Source organism: Eptatretus burgeri, chromosome 5 (genome assembly GCF_056783735.1).
Source record: "Eptatretus burgeri isolate ZD-2024b chromosome 5, Ebu_testis_v1, whole genome shotgun sequence".
NCBI classification, from domain to species: domain Eukaryota; kingdom Metazoa; phylum Chordata; class Myxini; order Myxiniformes; family Myxinidae; genus Eptatretus; species Eptatretus burgeri.
This window is the reverse complement of record NC_140965.1, coordinates 76,272,031-76,290,188: the sequence shown is the minus strand read 5'-3', so window position 1 is coordinate 76,290,188 and position 18,158 is coordinate 76,272,031. Positions and strand designations below refer to the sequence as shown.

Sequence of the window (18,158 nt, the reverse complement as noted above, 5' to 3'; positions counted from 1 at the left end):
TTTCAATATCGGCAAGACTACAAGGTAAATCTTTAAAAATATCCACAATATTTATTTCTCATATTAAGAACAACAGAATGATTGGAGATGCAATCCATGGCTCTGATGGTTTTTATGATGATCAGTGTAATTGGCAACTGGGATTAGCGGGGTTAAAAGAGGGCTCACATAAAAGATCAAGAATAAAAAAAAACACGGAATACCAGAGAGCTCCTGGAGGTCAATACATCCCAAGAAGCGAAGTGCATCTTTGTAGTATGCTGCATGGTCACCGATAAGCTGGTAATAGCGGCTGGAGAGGTCGTAAAAGCGACTGTGTACACTGGTCACACCCACAAGGTTCTCCAAAAGTTCACCGACCTCCTCAATCATTCTCTAGAAGCCAGAAAAGCAAAACAATTAGGACATGAATCAAACCAGTATACATACTCAGGGTACATCAAAGTAAATAAATCAATAAAACTACAGCAACTAAAACTACCACCAACAGCAATAATCAACATGATTAACAAGTCTTAGCAGTGCCTTCCATGAAAATGTGTCGGGCACCAAGGAGTCGACAATAAAAAAAAAAATGGATAAAAAACACAAGACGTCATAAAATAAAAGCAATATCGTTTTCACAAAAGGAATTTCATAAAGCACCTGCACACTTCAAACAAAACAAACTAAAATTAAAATCAAACACGACCGCAGGTCAATTGGTACTCATAAATGATGACTTCCAGAAACTACAACAACAATGATGATGAAAAACGAGATAGAAACAAACAGGAAAGTAAAAGACAAGAGAGAAGTCAGGCCAGGTCAGGTATGGGAGCATGCGCCAGAGCAGCGCGTCGCTGCGTCCACTTTCTGTCGGTACTCCAGGGGCCTCCGTCTGGCCATCCCCCAGGCAGATGCCTGGCCCATCCCGATCTCCTTAAGATGCTGATCAATCTGCTGAAACCACGAGGCACGGGGTTGGCCCATTGGCCTCCTTCACTCACGAGGCTCCCTCGCTGAGAGAATCTGGTGAGCAGGATCAGCATCAGGAAAATGAGCCACATGTCCATACAGCCGCAGCTGATGCTCACGGACTATGCAGGTAACAAATCTGAGTCTCTCTCAACAACCGCTCGTTGGACACAAAGTCCAACCAGCGAGAGCCAAAGATTCTCCGAAGAGACAGAGAATGAGGGGTATGGAAAGATGCAGGGGGTGGACAAGATGGATACAGAAGCAAACTCCCAGGAAGGAAAAACTGAAATAAAAGTTCAGGTATGCCAAGGAAGGACTTTGTACGACAAACGATTCCCAGTCGGCAATTGGCTTTGGAGGCCAACTCTGAAGTGTGGTTTGCCCAAGAGAGAACATGGCTGATTATAATGAGGCACAGGAGATTGAATGACTGAACTTCCTCAAGCGGATTGTTAAGAAAATAGATGAGGGGGGAGGGGGAGATGTTGCCAGACGGTCCTTTCGGAGAGTGAGAGTGTGAGGTTTGTCAGGATTAAAAGACATATTCCAAAGTGTTTGACCATCTTGGAGATGAGAAGACAACAGACAGACAAATGTGGTTTTACAAGGTAAGTGTGATTTGGACCTGCCTTGCAAATATCGCGAGTCTGGGTCTCCGATCGACATGCTCATCTGCACAACTTTCTTTACTCCTCTATTTTTTTTGAAAGCACAAATATGAGAAATGCTACAAGATCGAGTAAATGCAACATTGTTTCTGACCTATACCTGTCGTAATACAAACTTTCCTTCAATAATGGTGCATATTGTTTCACCTTGGTATCCAGTAGCTCCCCCTGCTCCATCTTGATCCCTGCAATGGAGGTTCGACAGAGAACCACTGCCTCATCACTTCCTTTTACCTGCAATGGAAGATGTCACACAAATGTTAGAACATTCATCTATGCCTCAGAGGCACATTATAACGATTTGACAAATATATTTAAAAGTAAAATGAGAGGAAATAAACTGAGGCCAAGAGCACAAAAGTAGTAAGCTCCATGCTACAGCTATTTGTCAAGATATGGAGATTATGTTCCGGCCCTAATCCATCTCATCAATACTAAGAGGCTGAAGGACATTTTGATGAGACAATCGCATTAAAAAAAAAACTATATATATATATATATATATATATATATATATATATATATATATATATATATATATATATATATATATATATATATATATATATATATATATATATATATATATATATATGTATTATAATACCAAGCTTGCACACTAAAAACTCGGCTCGCCGTCACACAATCCCTAAGAAATTGCTGTGGCACTTAGCGGACATGCCGACAATGTTTGGGAAGTCTTGGCGTTCCATAGAACCACTTGCATTTTGCACAATGCGTATTTTTGTCATTCCCCGTGTACGGTCTGTCGTCTGCTACCAGCTATGTTGAACTGCTATCCCGTGCATGTGCACGGGTATCGATAGTACATATATATTTATTGGTAGGTGGGAGGCGGCGAGGCGATAAAGACCAAGAATGGTAACATGCCTCAATCAACATTGTCAATTCCATCCATTGTTCGGCCTGACCGCTGATGCAGATAGACACGAGCCTTCACCAGCAAAACTAGTTCTACACTCTATCATGACCCCGCACACGCAAAACTAAAGCGGGGTGAAGCAAGTCAGTCTATGATCGAGTAACAACTTGTTTAAATTGAATGTTATATTTTGAACATGAATGGGAAAACAAACTTGCCGTTTTACCGTACTTTGTCTCTGAATTTGGCCTGATCGCACATGTTCAGAGAGGAGCGAGATAAATTAATTTTTTTTACCGTCTACCTATCCGGCCGTCAAACAAAATTGAAAATCATTCCAAACAGGAAACTTACTGTTTTTAAGGGCATCAAAAGGATACATACAACAGGCAAAAATAACTAATGTAATGCGTTGGATAGGGTGATGGAATCACCACTACGTGAACGGCGCTAAATTCCGGAATTGATTTATACGACGTTTACAATCCTTATTTTAATTTCATTGGATTGTATACTTGAACACTGTAGAACACAAATCACCTTCTTAACACTTCCAAAAGCCTTCCCTCTAGCAGTACTTCGACATGTTAAATATGGTGGTGTGTTGAGGTGATGTACAAGACTTTTTCAATAGTGCTATACTTCGGGAATGTTTTTTTTTAAAGATCTTTGAAATCATTCATTTATTTAAACTGAATTATATCCTGCATGGCATCCAAAGCCAACTCCACACATGGCTTACTGACTTTCTCTACTCTCGTAGCCAACATGTGGCACTCAACAGAATCCTTTCATCTCCTCTCCCTGTCAATGCTGGAGTTGCCCACTGCAGTGTTCTGAGCCCAGTTCTATTCCTGATCTTCATCAATGATCCTTCTGATCTTCATCTCAGAGTGGAAAATCCTATTTATCGATTCCTGATGACTCCACATGCCTGGTGTTGGCATATGGGTTTGGGTGGCGGTCTTGGGATCCGAGGGTCCTGAGTCCAAATCCCACTCAGCTGTTGAATTAATATCAGGTGGGGTTATCTTGGCCTGTCATCCTTCCGAGGTCGGCAAAATGAGTGCCAGCTTGCTGGTATACTGTGTCAGAATGGTGACCCCTCCAGGATTGTGCCCAATAGCCAAGGAGACTGCTTAGGCAGCACCAATGCTCTGCACAGAGTATGGTCCCAATAGATGGATGGATGGATGGATGGATGGATGACGACTCCACCATGACTGTGCTGTGACATCACTCATCCTTCAGACAGCCAGGCTGCAGCCTCTTCCCTCTCTTCAGGCCTGGACAAAAATCACATGATGGTCAAACACTTGGGATATGTCTATCAATCTCTCACCATGTCACACTCTCGCCATCTCTCTCCGAAAGGACCATCTGACAAACTCTCCTATTTATTTCCTTAACAATCCTCTTGAGGAAGTTCAGTCATTCTAATTCCTGGGTCTATCACCCATGATCTTTTTGGGGAAACCACATTTCACAGTTGGCCTCTAAAGCCAGCCACTGACTGGGTGGGCATCCTCTGCTGTACCAAATAATTCATTGGCACACCTGAACTGCTATCCACCTTAAAGGCCTTCATCCGCAGCTCGATGGAATACTCCTCTCCCATCTTGGCTGGCTCCCCTGTCTCATATTGACGCTGTGAAAACCAAGGCCTTAAAGATAATTTTAATCTCCGGCGGTTAAGCTGAATCTATGGGCCTTTCACTTTGCCATCAACAACAGGTCGGTGGTCTCCCTGTCTTCTCCTCTCTGCTCTTTCCATGCTTTGTCCCCCCACCCCAACGCCACCCCTCCCCAGGTTTCTGCAGGGCACACATGGTCCATCATCAACCCACTTACGGTGAAACTACCTAAATCCAGGATCACTGCTCACATCCACTCATTTGTTCCTATTTTTCCCACCTGTGGAATCAACTTCCACATCCTCTTCAATCTCATTCTTCATCCAGGTCTTCAAGATAGCTGTCCAGCACCATCTCAGATCGTCCAAAATCCAAAACCATGATCTTTTGTTCCCTCGTTAACCCCACCCCAATCCCTGCCCCTTCCAAATTTCAAGTTTTCCTTCCTTTGAGTTTCCTTCTGCATCCATCTTCTCCACCCCATGCATCCTCTGTGTCCAACTTGTCCACCCGATGGTTTATGTTTTGCATCCTCTTTTTATCTGTTATATCATTTATCCGTTCAGTGTTCTAGCTCTTGCACGAGCCACAACTACATATACAAAAAAACAAAACAAAAAAAAAAAACACTCTGCGGCATATCATGTTCAATGAACTCCAGTTTTACTGCATCTTGTTTTTTTACATTTAATTCCATCTTTATTTCCCTTTTAATTCCTTACAGTGCCTCATCATGGTATTTCCTGAAAGGTGCTAGACAAGAAATAGATTTGTTTTGCATCAAGTCCAACATGACAAATATATTTTATCACAAGGTGTGTTTAAAACACAAATTTATGGTTTAAAAAAAAAAGGATTTGCATTGTCTGCCATGCCAAACACATATTGGGTAGCGATTGTGTACCTTTTCCAAAAATGGTGTTCAAGTGGAAATATATCAACTACCATTCAATCAACATTGAAATAGAGCTGGACAAAGTACACACCTTTTCTTTCGTTTTCTCCAGAAATTGCAACGAATCATTTTTTTCTGACAGAAGAAAACAAGTGGAATCAGACATGTATTTAAATACAGGAGCTGTTATTAAACATGTCAATATGCATCAAGTATATGTGCATCACCCTGGTGATGTCACTGTGCCTGCCTCAACATTTCCTTCTCAAAATCAAGATGATACATTTAATGCGGTGTTGATAAAGCACAGGCACAATGGGCCAAATGGCCTCCTCCTACGTCAAAGTTCCTGAGACATACATACATACACACATACATATGAGGGAATGTTGAAAGGTAATGCCTCTTCATGTTTTCTCCATAACAGGTAAAGCTATTTGAATGAAACAAAGACAGCTGTACCAACATCATCTTTATTCCAGCATGGGTACAGATTTATTCCTCAACATAATCACCACTGCACGGTCCACACATTTCTCCCAACATTCAAGTAGTTTTGTGATGCCGTCATGATAGAACTGTGCATCCTGCTAACTTAACCAGCGCTTCACAGCGGCCTTGACATCATCCTTGGAAGAAAAATGTTCTCCACGAAGGTATTCCTTAAGTTTGGGGAAAAGATGAAAATCTGTCATAGCCAAGTCAAGGCTCGTGATCCTTTGTGGGGGTATTCCACTGACTATCTCTTACTCTCAGGATCATAATGGTGCACCCAACTCTCATCTCCAGTCAGTCATCCAAACTCTCATATCCAGTCATCTTCAGTGAGTCATCCAAACTCTCATATCCAGTCATCCCAACTCTCATCTCCAGTCGATCATCCCATCTCCCATCTTCAGTGAGTCATCCAAACTCTCATATCCAGTCATCTTCAGTGAGTCATCCCATCTTTCAAGTCATCTCCAGTCGATCATCCCATCTCCCATCTTCAGTGAGTCATCCAAACTCTCATATCTAGTCATGTTCAGCGAGTCATCCCAACTCTCGTATACAGACAGTCATGTTCAGCGAGTCATCCCAACTCTTATCTCCAGTGAGTCATCGCAACTCTCATCCCCAGTCATCTTCAGTGAGTCATCCAAACTCTCATATCCAGTCATCCCAACTCTCATCTCAAGTCAGCCATCCCATCTTTCACCTCTCATCTCCAGTCAATCATCCCATCTCCCATCTTCAGTGAGTCATCCCAACTCTCATATCCAGTCATCTTCAGTGAGTCATCCCAACTCTCATATCCAGTCATCTTCAGCGAGTCATCCCATCTCTCATCTCCAGTCATCTTCAGCGAGTCATCCCAACTCTCATCCCGTCATCTTCAGTGAGTCATCCCAACTCTCATATCCAGTCATCTTCAGTGAGTCATCCCATCTCTCATATCCAGTCATCTTCAGTGAGTCATCCCAACTCTCATATCCAGTCATCTTCAGTGAGTCATCCCATCTCTCATATCCAGTCATCTTCAGTGAGTCATCCCAACTCTCATATCCAGTCATCTTCAGTGAGTCATCCCATCTCTCATCTCCAGTCATCTTCAGCGAGTCATCCCAACTCTCATATCCAGTCATCTTCAGTGAGTCATCCCATCTCTCATCTCCAGTCATCTTCAGCGAGTCATCCCAACTCTCATCCCGTCGTCTTCAGCGAGTCATCCCATCTCTCATCCCGTCATCTTCAGTGAGTCATCCCAACTCTCATATCCAGTCATCTTCAGTGAGTCATCCCATCTCTCATATCCAGTCATCTTCAGTGAGTCATCCCATCTCTCATCCCCAGTCATCTTCAATGAGTCATCCCAACTCTCATCCCCAGTCATCTTCAGTGAGTCATCCCAACTCTCATCTCCAGTCAATCATCCAAACTCAATCAACTCATAACAAATCGTAATGACGTTCCCAAATTCACAAAGTGCTCGTCTTTTCCCTTTTGAATCAGACTTGTGTTCTTCCTGATGAAGTTTATGAAATATAAACAACAAAAAACATCCTTGTGAACTTCCTTTAACAGAGAGACACAACCCCTCCTCCCCCCCTCCCAAATACTTACCAGGGATTTGTTTGACAATCTGTAGAGCTATCTCCACGAAAGACAGCGGGTTGATTCTGAACACAAGATTACTTACGTCAGAGAAATCCTTCAATGACGTCATAATCAAATCAGAATAAATCGGAAAGCAAAAGCAGAACCTCACCTGTGCTCAAAATCACAAATGAAATTTTCATACAACTGTCCAAAAAGAAGAAGAAAAACATATTTTTTTAAGAGAAAGTCAAACATTATCAATGATTTAGTTTACAAGAGAAATACTTAACTTTGAACGGAGTAGCAAGTCAACATCAGCACAGAACAACAGAGTAATCCCCGAGAAAGAGCACGACGATTACATGAGGAAACCAATCTTACGTTTCGGAGGCCATCTCCGCTGGAAAAACACGAATGCCGTACAAACTTGAGCAATCGAAGAGTGAGTTGATGCCACAGTCTGCACACACACACAAATTTCGATCATCAGAAACGTTCCCAAAGCGTAACACACAGACAAGGCCTACGGCCTTGACTTGCGCAAAGAAGGATAATCCGAGCCTGGAATCCCGACAGGTACAAGTTTACAGCGCCTCCCTCCCCACACAAGGCCCCATGAGTCAGCGACAGAACGCTCACTTCTTGTTGTACAATTCTTCGAGTGCTTGCCACTCTTCCGCAAGTTCGGCCGAGCTCTGGCTTTGTTGCTCCTTGAGGAATGCCGAAACGTCCCGCATTTTACCCAACAAATGAAACGCTGCCACTGAAAATCCCCCTCGATCAAAACCTCAAGCGATAAACGCAAAAAAAAAGTTGTTCTAAACCTGAAACGATTGAAGCCGGTGTTATGTCGTTATTTTTAAAAAACAAAAATACATTCAGAATCTACGTTTAAATATGGACATTTAAACTTAAAAATCTTAAGGTGGAAAATAATCAGGACCAGCGTCGCTAATTTACTGTGATTATACATCACTAAATGTGTCATTTGGCCCACCATGCCTGCGCCACATCAACAGCACATTCTTCTTCTCCTTGTTCTTCTTCTTCTTCGTTCGTATGCAGCATGTTATGCTTCTTCTTCCTCGTTCGTATGCAGCACAAAGCTGCTGGCGTGGCTGTGGCGCTCATGTAATGCCCTCTGCTGGTTAGAGCAGGAATCTTTTGACAGAGCCAGTGATAGCTCACCTCCTCTTCGCGAAGGACACCGTGCGATCTTTAACGTCCACCAACTACCGCCGGCAGATGTGACCTCCAATTTCACGTCCATCCGAGGGACGGCACACACATTGATGAATCACCCTGCCTGTGAAACACCAGGATGGCAGTTTATAGCTGAATCAGGCTTCAAACCCAGGCGAGACTGCTTAGGCCTAAGAGCGAGCATGCGTACCTCTTTGGCCGAGGCCATCCTATCAGCCTTATAACACCACATTCAATCAGTGTACACTACACCATTGATTTGTCCATCGACTTGTGTTCCGTGGGAGTGGGGATGAGAACTGTGTCACGTGTCACGACAACATCAAAAGCACCCCTCACAATTTCGATTGAATTAATGTGGTGATGTCGCATAGGTTTGATGGACAAAATGGCCGTTTCCTGCGGGTTGTGTCCAAGTTCCTTTCCTTGAGTGTCCCTGACACAGTTTATGCGTTTTGTTCTGTGCCTGTAATCTGGAGAAAAGGAAGAAGAGGTACAAAATAAGAAGAAGAAGAATCCCACCCAGTTCTCACAGTTTCTGTGTTTTGTTCTGTTCCTGTAATCTGAAGAGGAAGAGGATTAGAATAGTTAGAAGAAGAAGAAGAAGATAAGAAGAAGAAGAAGAAGAAGATAAGAAGAAGAAGAAGAAGAAGATAAGAAGATAAGAAGAAGAAGAAGAAGAAGATAAGAAGAAGAAGAAGAAGAAGAAGATAAGAAGAAGAAGAAGAAGAAGAAGAAGAAGAAGAAGAAGAAGATAAGAAGAAGAAGAAGAAGAAGAAGAAGAAGGAGAGAAAAAGAAGAAGAAGAAGAAGAAGAAGAAGAGGAAGAAGAAGGAGAGAAAAAGAAGAAGAAGAAGAAGAAGAAGAAGAAGGAGAGAAAAAGAAGAAGAAGAAGAAGGAGAGAAGAAGAAGAAGAAGAAGAAGGAGAGAAGACGAAGAAGAAGAAGAAGGAGGAGAGAAGACGAAGAAGAAGAAGAAGAAGAAGAAGGAGAGAAGACGAAGAAGAAGGAGAGAAGACGAAGAAGAAGAAGAAGGAGAGAAGACGAAGAAGAAGAAGAAGGAGAAGGAGAGAAGAAGAAGAAGAATGTCACCGAGACTTTGCGCGTCCTGATCGTTTTTGCGCGCTGAAGTATTATTGAAGGCTAGAGGTGCTTCAGGCAGTTTTGTTTCTCAGAGAATGCCGTCTTATCACGGTTTAGATTATTTCTTGTCGGTAAGAACATCGTCTTCGTTTGTCCGCACTTTACCTGAAAGAAAGCGCTTATTTTCTTCTTGTCAGTCAAAAGTCAAGCTTATTATTTACTTTAATTTCATGGAGGATCGTGGAAATCTTGGTGTTGGATTCGAGGCTGACTGAGACCAACGGTTGTTGGGTTCGCCCCTCTTATGTTACCGTTTACATTGTTTCCTTATGTAATAGAACACATCGAAAAATTGCCATCCTGGTGTAGTGTGCATGGGGTAAGCACGAGGAAGGGGGGGGGGGGTGGTTGGTTTGGTTGAAGATGGGAGGGGTGCCGCATCACGGATCATGCCATCCTGGTGTCGTGTCTGCTTGGGGTAAGCACGAGGGAGGGAGGGGGGGTGGTTGGTTTGGTTGAAGATGGGAGGGGTGCCGCATCACGGATCATGCCATCCTGGTGTCGTGTCTGCTTGGGGTAAGCACGAGGGAGGGAGGGGGGGGTGGTTGGTTTGGTTGAAGATGGGAGGGGTGCCGCATCACGGATCATGCCATCCTGGTGTAGTGTGTGTGAGGTAAGCACGAGGGAGGGAGGGGGGGTTGGTTTGGTTGAAGATGGGAGGGGTGCCGCATCACTGATCATGCCATCCTGGTTTCGTGTGCGTGGGGTAAGCACGAGGAAGGTGGGGGGGTGGTTGGTTTGGTTGAAGATGGGAGGGGTGCCGCATCACGGATCATGCCATCCTGGTGTCGTGTCTGCTTGGGGTAAGCACGAGGGAGGGGGGGTGGTTGGTTTGGTTGAAGATGGGAGGGGTGCCGCATCACGGATCATGCCATCCTGGTGTAGTGTGCGTGGGGTAAGCACGAGGGAGGGGGGGTGGTTGGTTTGGTTGAAGGTGGGAGGGGTGCCGCATCACGGATCATGCCATCCTGGTGTCGTGTCTGCTTGGGGTAAGCACGAGGGAGGGAGGGGGTGGTTGGTTTGGTTGAAGGTGGGAGGGGTGCCGCATCACGGATCATGCCATCCTGGTGTCGTATCTGCTTGGGGTAAGCACGAGGGAGGGAGGGGGGGTGGTTGGTTTGGTTGAAGGTGGGAGGGGTGCCGCATCACGGATCATGCCATCCTGGTGTCGTGTCTGCTTGGGGTAAGCACGAGGGAGGGAGGGGGTGGTTGGTTTGGTTGAAGATGGGAGGGGTGCCGCATCACGGATCATGCCATCCTGGTGTTGTGTGTGTGAGGTAAGCACGAGGGAGGGAGGGGGGGTTGGTTTGGTTGAAGATGGGAGGGGTGCCGCATCACGGATCATGCCATCCTGGTGTCGTGTGCGTGGGGTAAGCACGAGGGAGGGAGGGGGGTGGTGGTTGGTTTGATTGAATATGGGAGGGGTGCCGCATCACGGATCATGCCATCCTGGTGTCCTGCCTGCGTGGGGAAAGCACGAGGGGTGGGGTGAGGGGACAGACACAAATTCTTGATGTAAATGTGTATCTTGTAGCGCCGTCTCCAGGTGGGCGAGGGTACTTACTACAAGTCTCCACCATTTACAGACTCCAATGTTCCTGTCCCACGTTTTCCAGTGTAGTGAGATGTTTTGAATTATTATAAGCAGGAGGTATGTTTTTCGCTTCATGCACGTAACCCGGGTTATTTATTTTTCTTGTACAGAGCTGTCACTTGCCTATACACCGCCCGAATAAATGTATGCGTCAGAAGAACGTGTTATACGTTTGGAACAAGATCGCCCATTGGGCAGGTACTCTGCTGGTGTTATGAATTTGTTTTATGTTCCCGAGGATCAGATGTGTAATGGATTTAGATAGAGATGAAGACTTTAAAGTGGGTTTATTCCATTCACAGGCTCAGAACAGGCATGGAACAGGAATCGGTCACATGACTCCCCTGCTTTACCCCACAGCATCCCCTATACATGTTAGCATAAACTACTTGATGCTTGTCATCTCCCCCTCCCCTTACAGATCAAAACACACAGGAGGTTTACAGACATGAGTTGACCTAAGGGCCAGCGGAGGGCTACCTTCACTTGTGACTGCTGTAGGTTTCTGAATTGAGGGTGCCGGATTGAGAGAAGTTTCGGATACATTAGTGGGTGAAGGGCTTACATGAGAAAGCATATCAGGTTCAATGGCAGGTAGTGTTCATACAGGAGTGAGTGGCAATCATCAATGGCAAGTGACTCACTTTTTAAAGGTTTGGCCTGTTTTGTTTCTGAAAACCCACAGACATGTTTTGGTATCATTAAAAGCCCTATTGGATGAAAACCCAAAACACAATTCTCATTTATTCATGAATAATACACCGCAGTAAAGGCCTCGTGCTAGACATAGCGCTGTAATGATGTCCCAGACATAATTCCGTCTTACTACGCCGCCATCTTACTAAATCTGTCATCCTAACACCCATTGTCTGGCATTCAGCCCGTCACCTATAAATATCAGGTGGATCGAGTCAGATATGTGGGTTATGTTGTTCAACTGCTGTCAGCGAAGCGACTAAGTGCTGGCCGGCACGTAAAATTCGCCTCCCTTTACTATAGTTATTCTCTGCAGACGACTGTAGTTAGACCTGTAACCAACGTTGGTAAATGAGAGTACAACTCTCATATGCCAGAGTTCTAACAAGGCCATTATTTGCCTGGACACCAGGATGATGTGCGTATCCTTAGAGACCTAGCCTAGAGCGAGACGTAACGCTGTAATGACGTCCCATATGTAGCGCTGTAATGATGTCCCAGCTCAAAGAGTGACAGAGAGAGGAATGACAGACAACTCCAGCTACTTTAATATACAGTAGCCACAAAGTTCCTATACACGCAGCTAGAATTTAGTTGGAATTTATCTGTATGCTTCCCTCCATTCTCTGCACAAATTTGAATTTTTCTCCATGTTCTTCTGGACATCTTCTATGTTGAGGGTTAGAGGTCATAAAAGCAGCCCCTGACAGCTGTTTTGAGGTCTTCAACTGATGTTAGGTGGAAATGAGAAATTTCCTCTTTCACAATGCTCCAAAGCAAGTAGTCTGTCGCATGTTGTTAAGGCCGGACTTTGAGGAGGCCACACTCTCTCAGATCCATGTCCAATCCTTTGTCCACTGAATTTGTCATCGAGATATTCTCTAACGGCGAGAGCATAATGTGCTGGTGCACCATCTTGTTTTGTAGGATAGCTGAAGATAGCTGATTCTGAGCAGGATAGCTGATTCTTGACAGTTGAAGACCTCAAAACAGCCGTCAGGGGCTACTTTAATAACCTCCAACCCTCAACATGGAAGATTTCCAGAAGAACATTTGGAAAAATTCAAATTAATGCAGACAATGGAGGGAGGCATACAGATAAATTCTAACTAAATTCTAACTGCATGTATGAAGCCTGTATCTCACTGGGCTGCGACAGCTCGCGATTAGTTGGAGACATAAAATAGCGATAATTTTCACTTGGAATCACACTTAATTTATTTTTGTGTATGTGTCACGAATATCTCACATTTGCGTATGTCTCACGTCATTGAGAACAAATTGCGATATAATTACGAAACTCTCAGGGGTCCCAGGGCAGATTATCATTTTTTCTCCAATCGGTCACAATTTTGTTTCATGGGTCGCCAATCCCTCACAAAGTTGTCTCACATTTGTCGCACCTTCTGACTCATGGAAACAAAATTGAGAACGGTTCGAGACGACCACGACGACTCTGCGACTATTTTGAGAGAAAATTTGTCGCACGAATTTTTTGAACATGTTCAAAATTTAAGCGACACCAGAGCGACGTCCTGCGACTCGCGTGAGGAAATTGAGAACCACTGCGAACGTTTCGAGACATTTTGTAAAATCCCATTCGCATTTTGTCGTGAGCTGTCGCAGCCCAGTGAGATACAGGCTTAAGGATTTTGTGGCCACTCTGTGAATTAAAAATCATGGATCAGGATGGGGAATGTCGGACATCAAAATTGCTCACAAAAATTAAGATTTTTGGATTGCCATGCCTGTCTTTCAACCATTCCACACAATAATTGGCTAAATGACGTCGAATTACCATGGCCCATATCCTGTATATGTGCTGAAGCAGCTTGACATTAATCTGATTTCTTTTAATTTTAGATGGGTCAATAAAGATTTGATATTAATTTGGGCTGGATTTGTTGCCCAGTGTGAATATTTGTGTCTATAAGATGATAATCGGATACATTTACAAGTGATAATCAGATCTATGTGCGCTGAATTTTTAAAACGTCATCAGTAGTTCGGTTGAAGCTGATCACGATTTATGGACCAAACTTTGAAGATTTCTTGTTCTCAAAGTTTTGTGCTGAAGACTCCCTTCAGGATCATCACTGATCTCCGAACAGCTTCCCACTGAAGTTTGTTTGAAGTAATATTCCCAGGGATGGTTTTGAACATCTCCATGAGGTTCTTCTTTATCCATTCCCATTGCACCAATTATCACTGGGACAACTTTGGTGCTTTTCAGCTTCCAAGATCTTTTCATACATTTTTCCGATCCTGGTATTGGGTCATTTTCTTGATTTCTGCATTACTTCGGTCAAAACCACTGGGCACTGTCACCTCAATTAGCAACGCGTTCTTTTTTTGGGGGGGACTAAGTACTATATCCGTGCATGTGCGTGCATCGGAACCTTTTTACCATTTGAGGTTTTGTTCAAATTTTCAACAAACCTTTATTTTGAGAATGTGGAGAACACAAATTAATAAATTTGACGTTTCTTTGTTTTTTCGCTGTTGTTTTTGTTTTAGTTCGCATACAAAGCAGACGTGGACAACCTTTGCATTTTGAGATGCTTTCTATTTTTGTTTTCTGGGAATATGTACTTGATCTTGCGACATGTTTCATTTTACAGATTTCGTTGGAATTGAAAGCCTTTCTGCATCTTTTGAGGCTTCCATTGCCACAGCTGCAAGAAAAAGGATATGAGAAACTGCCTGAAAGCTGTTACACAAAACCATGGCTTAAAGGTACACAAATGTTTATATGATCAGTGAATTATCTTTTGTGGCTCGGAGAATATAGCACATTGTAAGGAACTATAGCTATCAAAGAAAAGCCTTATATTTGGTGATGAGAATGCTTGTATTTCCACCTTTACTTTGCTCCAATTCTCCTCTTTTGAGTAATGTTGATAGAATTTATGGAAGTGGAAGCACATGTTGTTCTGCCATCCCCTTCCTGGTGAAACTCCAAATATCCAGGATCACTGCTCACCTCCACTCATTCCTTCCTCTTTTTTCCCCCATCTATGGAACCATCTTCCAGAGGCCGTTCTTTCCCACTCTTCCCTCCAGGGCTTCAAGCAGGCAGTGCACCAGCACCTCGTGTCATCCCCCATCCTGACCAGTGATCTTTATTACCCCCATTATCCATTTGTAACCCGACCTTCTTACGTGCTGATTTGTGTTCCCTTCTCTCCTTTCCTTCCTTCCTTCCCTGTTCATTCATTCCCTTCCTGTCTGTGCCCAGTTCAGTTGTTGCCCCTACTACCTTACCATTAATTTAAACGCTCAACCATGTGCCTTACTGTTGAAAGGGCGAAAATTATGTACAAGCAAATGACCTCTGTTATCCTTCTATTTCATATTACAGTATTTTTTTAAAGTTTTATTATAAACAAGCAGGGGTACCTGGCAATGCCGGGTCCCTCCCACCCCTTCCCCTCACTCATCCCACCCTCTCCCTGCCTCCTCCCACTCCACCCCTCCCCCCTCCATCTAGACTCCCACCCCCAATTCCCCTGCCTCCCCTGATTAGTTGGGGTTGGCTTTGGGGCTTCCCACTCTGGAGATATGTACAGTGCAAAAATGCAAGTTATCCCCACAGCTGACTTGTAATACCCTCTGTCACCACCACTGGGTGGCGCTACATGATACACATTTACATCAAGAATTTTCGTCGATCTTCCCTCCCGTTTGTACTAGTGCTGTACCTCCACAACTGCAGATGAAAGCAAGTAGCCCATGTTCACCACGAGGTCGAACAAAGTCCCTATAAACCATCCTTGGGAACATTACCACAAACTAACTACAGTTGGAGGCTGTCCGAGGCTCAGTGACAATCCTGAAAAGAGCCCTCAGAACAAAACTCTGAGAACAACACAATTTAGGCCATGAATCACGATCCTTCACCAAAACGAAGGTGGATACTTCGAGTCCTCGAGGACTCCGTTTTACCTTCTGAAACCAGAATTATGGAGATAACAATCAATGACACACACACGCACACACATACACACACACTCACACACAGAGAAAATTACATTTATTTATTCGATGAAAGGTCTGAGATGAACATGCTGAAATGGTCTTTCCTGCATGGCCGAGCTGGTTCTGTGTTGATAAATCCAGGTTTCAAAATACCACGTTTGTCTGCACTGCATTGCAAACAGATTAATACAGAATTAACACTGTATATTTTATTTGTACTCGTGCTGTTTGCACCAAATTTTGTATGTTTGCACTGGTACAAATAAAAAAATTTTCAGATGTACACCACATACAGTGCCGAAAGAAAATGTACACCCCCTTTCAAATTTTTCACCTTTTATTCCCTTTCAGCTTGGAATTAAAATAAATTAAATCAGGCTTTTATCACCTTTATTTACACATCATAACTCACAACTTCCAAGGGAAATATAACTTCTATAAATTTCAGAAAATTAATTAAATATACAAAACTAGAATGTCTTGGTTGGATAAATGTTCACCTCCTTATAATATCAATTGTAAATTAGCCCAGGTGTAACCAATCACCTTCAAAATCATATACCAAGTCAATTGGCCTCCACTTGTGTTAAATTGTAGTGATTGTGATTATTTCAGAATAAAATCAGCTATTCTTGTAGGTTTCCCTTGCTGGGTAGTGCATTTCACAGCAAAGCCTCCTCTTCTTTTTGTCTTTTTTACTTTTTTTTTTTTTTTTTTTCCTTATTCCTCTTTTTTTTCCCAACTCTGCAACAAACTCCCACACTCTCTTCAATCCCATTCTTCCTTCCAGGTCTTCAAGACAGCTGTTCACCACCATCTCTTATCTTCCCACATCCAAAGCTACAATCTTTTCGACCCCCGTTAATCCACCCCAAACCCACCGACTTCAAATTCCCTGCTTTCCTTCCTGAAAGTTCCCTGTCATGTAAGGTCCTGAAAGTCCCTGTAATGTCCATCTTGTATACCCCGTGTTCCCCGCCCCATCCCTCACCCTTCCACACATCTCTTAATGTCTCTGTTCCCCACTGTTTTGTCCTTCCCTCTCCCGCCCCTCTTGTCTCCTGCCCCCCTTGTTATGCGTTGTGTGTTAGCTCTCATATGAGCCTCGACAATGTATACAAAATAAAATATAAAAAAGACTCAAGCATGAGAACCAGGAAGCTTTCAAAAGACCTCCGGGATAAAATTGTGGAAAGTCACAGATCAGGGGATGGGTATAACAAATATTTCAAAGGCCTTCAATATACCTTGGAGCACAGTCAAGACAATCATTAAGAAATGCAAGTCTTATGATACCACCAAGGCCCTGCTATACCAAATCGTCCCTCCAAACTGGATGACCAAGCAAGGAGGAGACTGATCAGAGAAGCCACCAAGAGGCCAATGGCAACTTCGAACGAGCTACAGGCCTTTATGGCAGACTGGTCACTGTGTGCATGTGACAACAATATCCCAAGTACTCCACAAGTCAGGCCTGCATGGTTGGGTGGCAAGAAGGAAGCCATTACTCAAAAACACCCCCTTGAGTCATGTTTGAGGTATGTACAAAACCACTCCGGAGATTCTGAAGCCTTGTGGCAAAAAGTGTTGTGATCTGACGGAACCAAGATGGAACTTTTTGGCCTAAATGCAAAATGTTATGTTTGGTGCAAACCCAACCCAGCAAATCACCCAAAGAACACCATCCCTACTGTGAAGCATGGTGGTGGCAGCATCATGTTATGGGGATGTTTCTCATCAGCAGTGACTGGGCACTTGTCAGGATCAAAGGAAAATGGATGTAGCAAAATGCAGGAAAATCCTAGAGAAAAACCTTCTGCCCTCTGCAAGAAAGCTGAAATTTGGACGGAAGTTCACCTTTCAGCATGACAATTACTCGAAGCACACAGCCAAAGCTACACTGGATTGGCTAAGGAACAAAAATATAAATGTCCTTGAGTGGTTCAGTCAGAAGCCTGGTGTTGGCTTAGTGGTTAGGGTGGCGGCTTGGGATCCCAGGGTCCTGAGTTCAAGCCCTGTTGGCTGCTGAATTAACACCAGGGGGTTGACTCAGCCTGTCATCCATCTGAGGTCGGCGAAGTGAGTACCAGTGTACTGGTCCCGGTGTATGCCCCGGTTAGAATAGGTATACCATATCCCTGTGTGTCGTAAGAGGCGACCAGGGTTGGCGTCAGGAAGGGCATCCGGCCATAAAACATTTCCTCAAGAAAAAGCCTAACCCCTGCACAGCAGGGAAAAATGGCTGTAAAAACGGTCATTTTTATATTATTTAGTGGTTCAGTCAGAGACCTGACCTAAATCCAATTGAAAATCTGTGGCATGACTTGAAGATTGCTGTCCATCTACACTCCCCCACAACTTCACTGACCTTGAACAGTTTTGTACAGAACAATGGGCAAATTTTGCCCAATCAAGGTGTGCAAAGTT

At 43.8% G+C, this 18,158-nt stretch overlaps 2 protein-coding genes across 8 annotated transcripts in view; one reads left to right on the top strand and one right to left on the bottom strand.

The window, feature by feature from the left end:
* Nucleotides 1-7,964, bottom strand: part of PSMD13 (proteasome 26S subunit, non-ATPase 13) — a 31,859-nt gene extending 23,895 nt beyond the window's left edge. The window contains exons 1-7 of the mRNA XM_085882496.1: nucleotides 7,759-7,964; nucleotides 7,501-7,579; nucleotides 7,289-7,323; nucleotides 7,144-7,199; nucleotides 5,132-5,175; nucleotides 1,776-1,862; nucleotides 204-375 (exon numbers count right to left, since the gene is read on the bottom strand). Coding sequence (XP_085738622.1) covers nucleotides 204-375; nucleotides 1,776-1,862; nucleotides 5,132-5,175; nucleotides 7,144-7,199; nucleotides 7,289-7,323; nucleotides 7,501-7,579; nucleotides 7,759-7,856 — 571 coding nt within the window. The 5' untranslated portion in view covers nucleotides 7,857-7,964. The remainder of the gene's footprint in view (nucleotides 1-203; nucleotides 376-1,775; nucleotides 1,863-5,131; nucleotides 5,176-7,143; nucleotides 7,200-7,288; nucleotides 7,324-7,500; nucleotides 7,580-7,758) is intronic.
* Nucleotides 7,965-9,242: 1,278 nt separating this feature from the next.
* SHOC1 (shortage in chiasmata 1) overlaps nucleotides 9,243-18,158 on the top strand; it is an 86,237-nt gene continuing 77,321 nt past the window's right edge. For 2 of the 7 annotated variants that reach the window (XM_085882490.1, XM_085882483.1), the window contains exons 1-2: nucleotides 9,249-9,534; nucleotides 14,375-14,489. In XM_085882490.1, the coding sequence (XP_085738616.1) occupies nucleotides 9,499-9,534; nucleotides 14,375-14,489 (151 nt within the window). In that variant the 5' untranslated portion in view covers nucleotides 9,249-9,498. Of the gene's footprint in view, nucleotides 9,535-10,545; nucleotides 10,647-10,976; nucleotides 11,256-11,309; nucleotides 11,555-14,374; nucleotides 14,490-18,158 lie in introns of those variants that run through there. The other 5 variants (XM_085882485.1, XM_085882484.1, XM_085882486.1 and 2 more) reach the window with 5 other exon arrangements.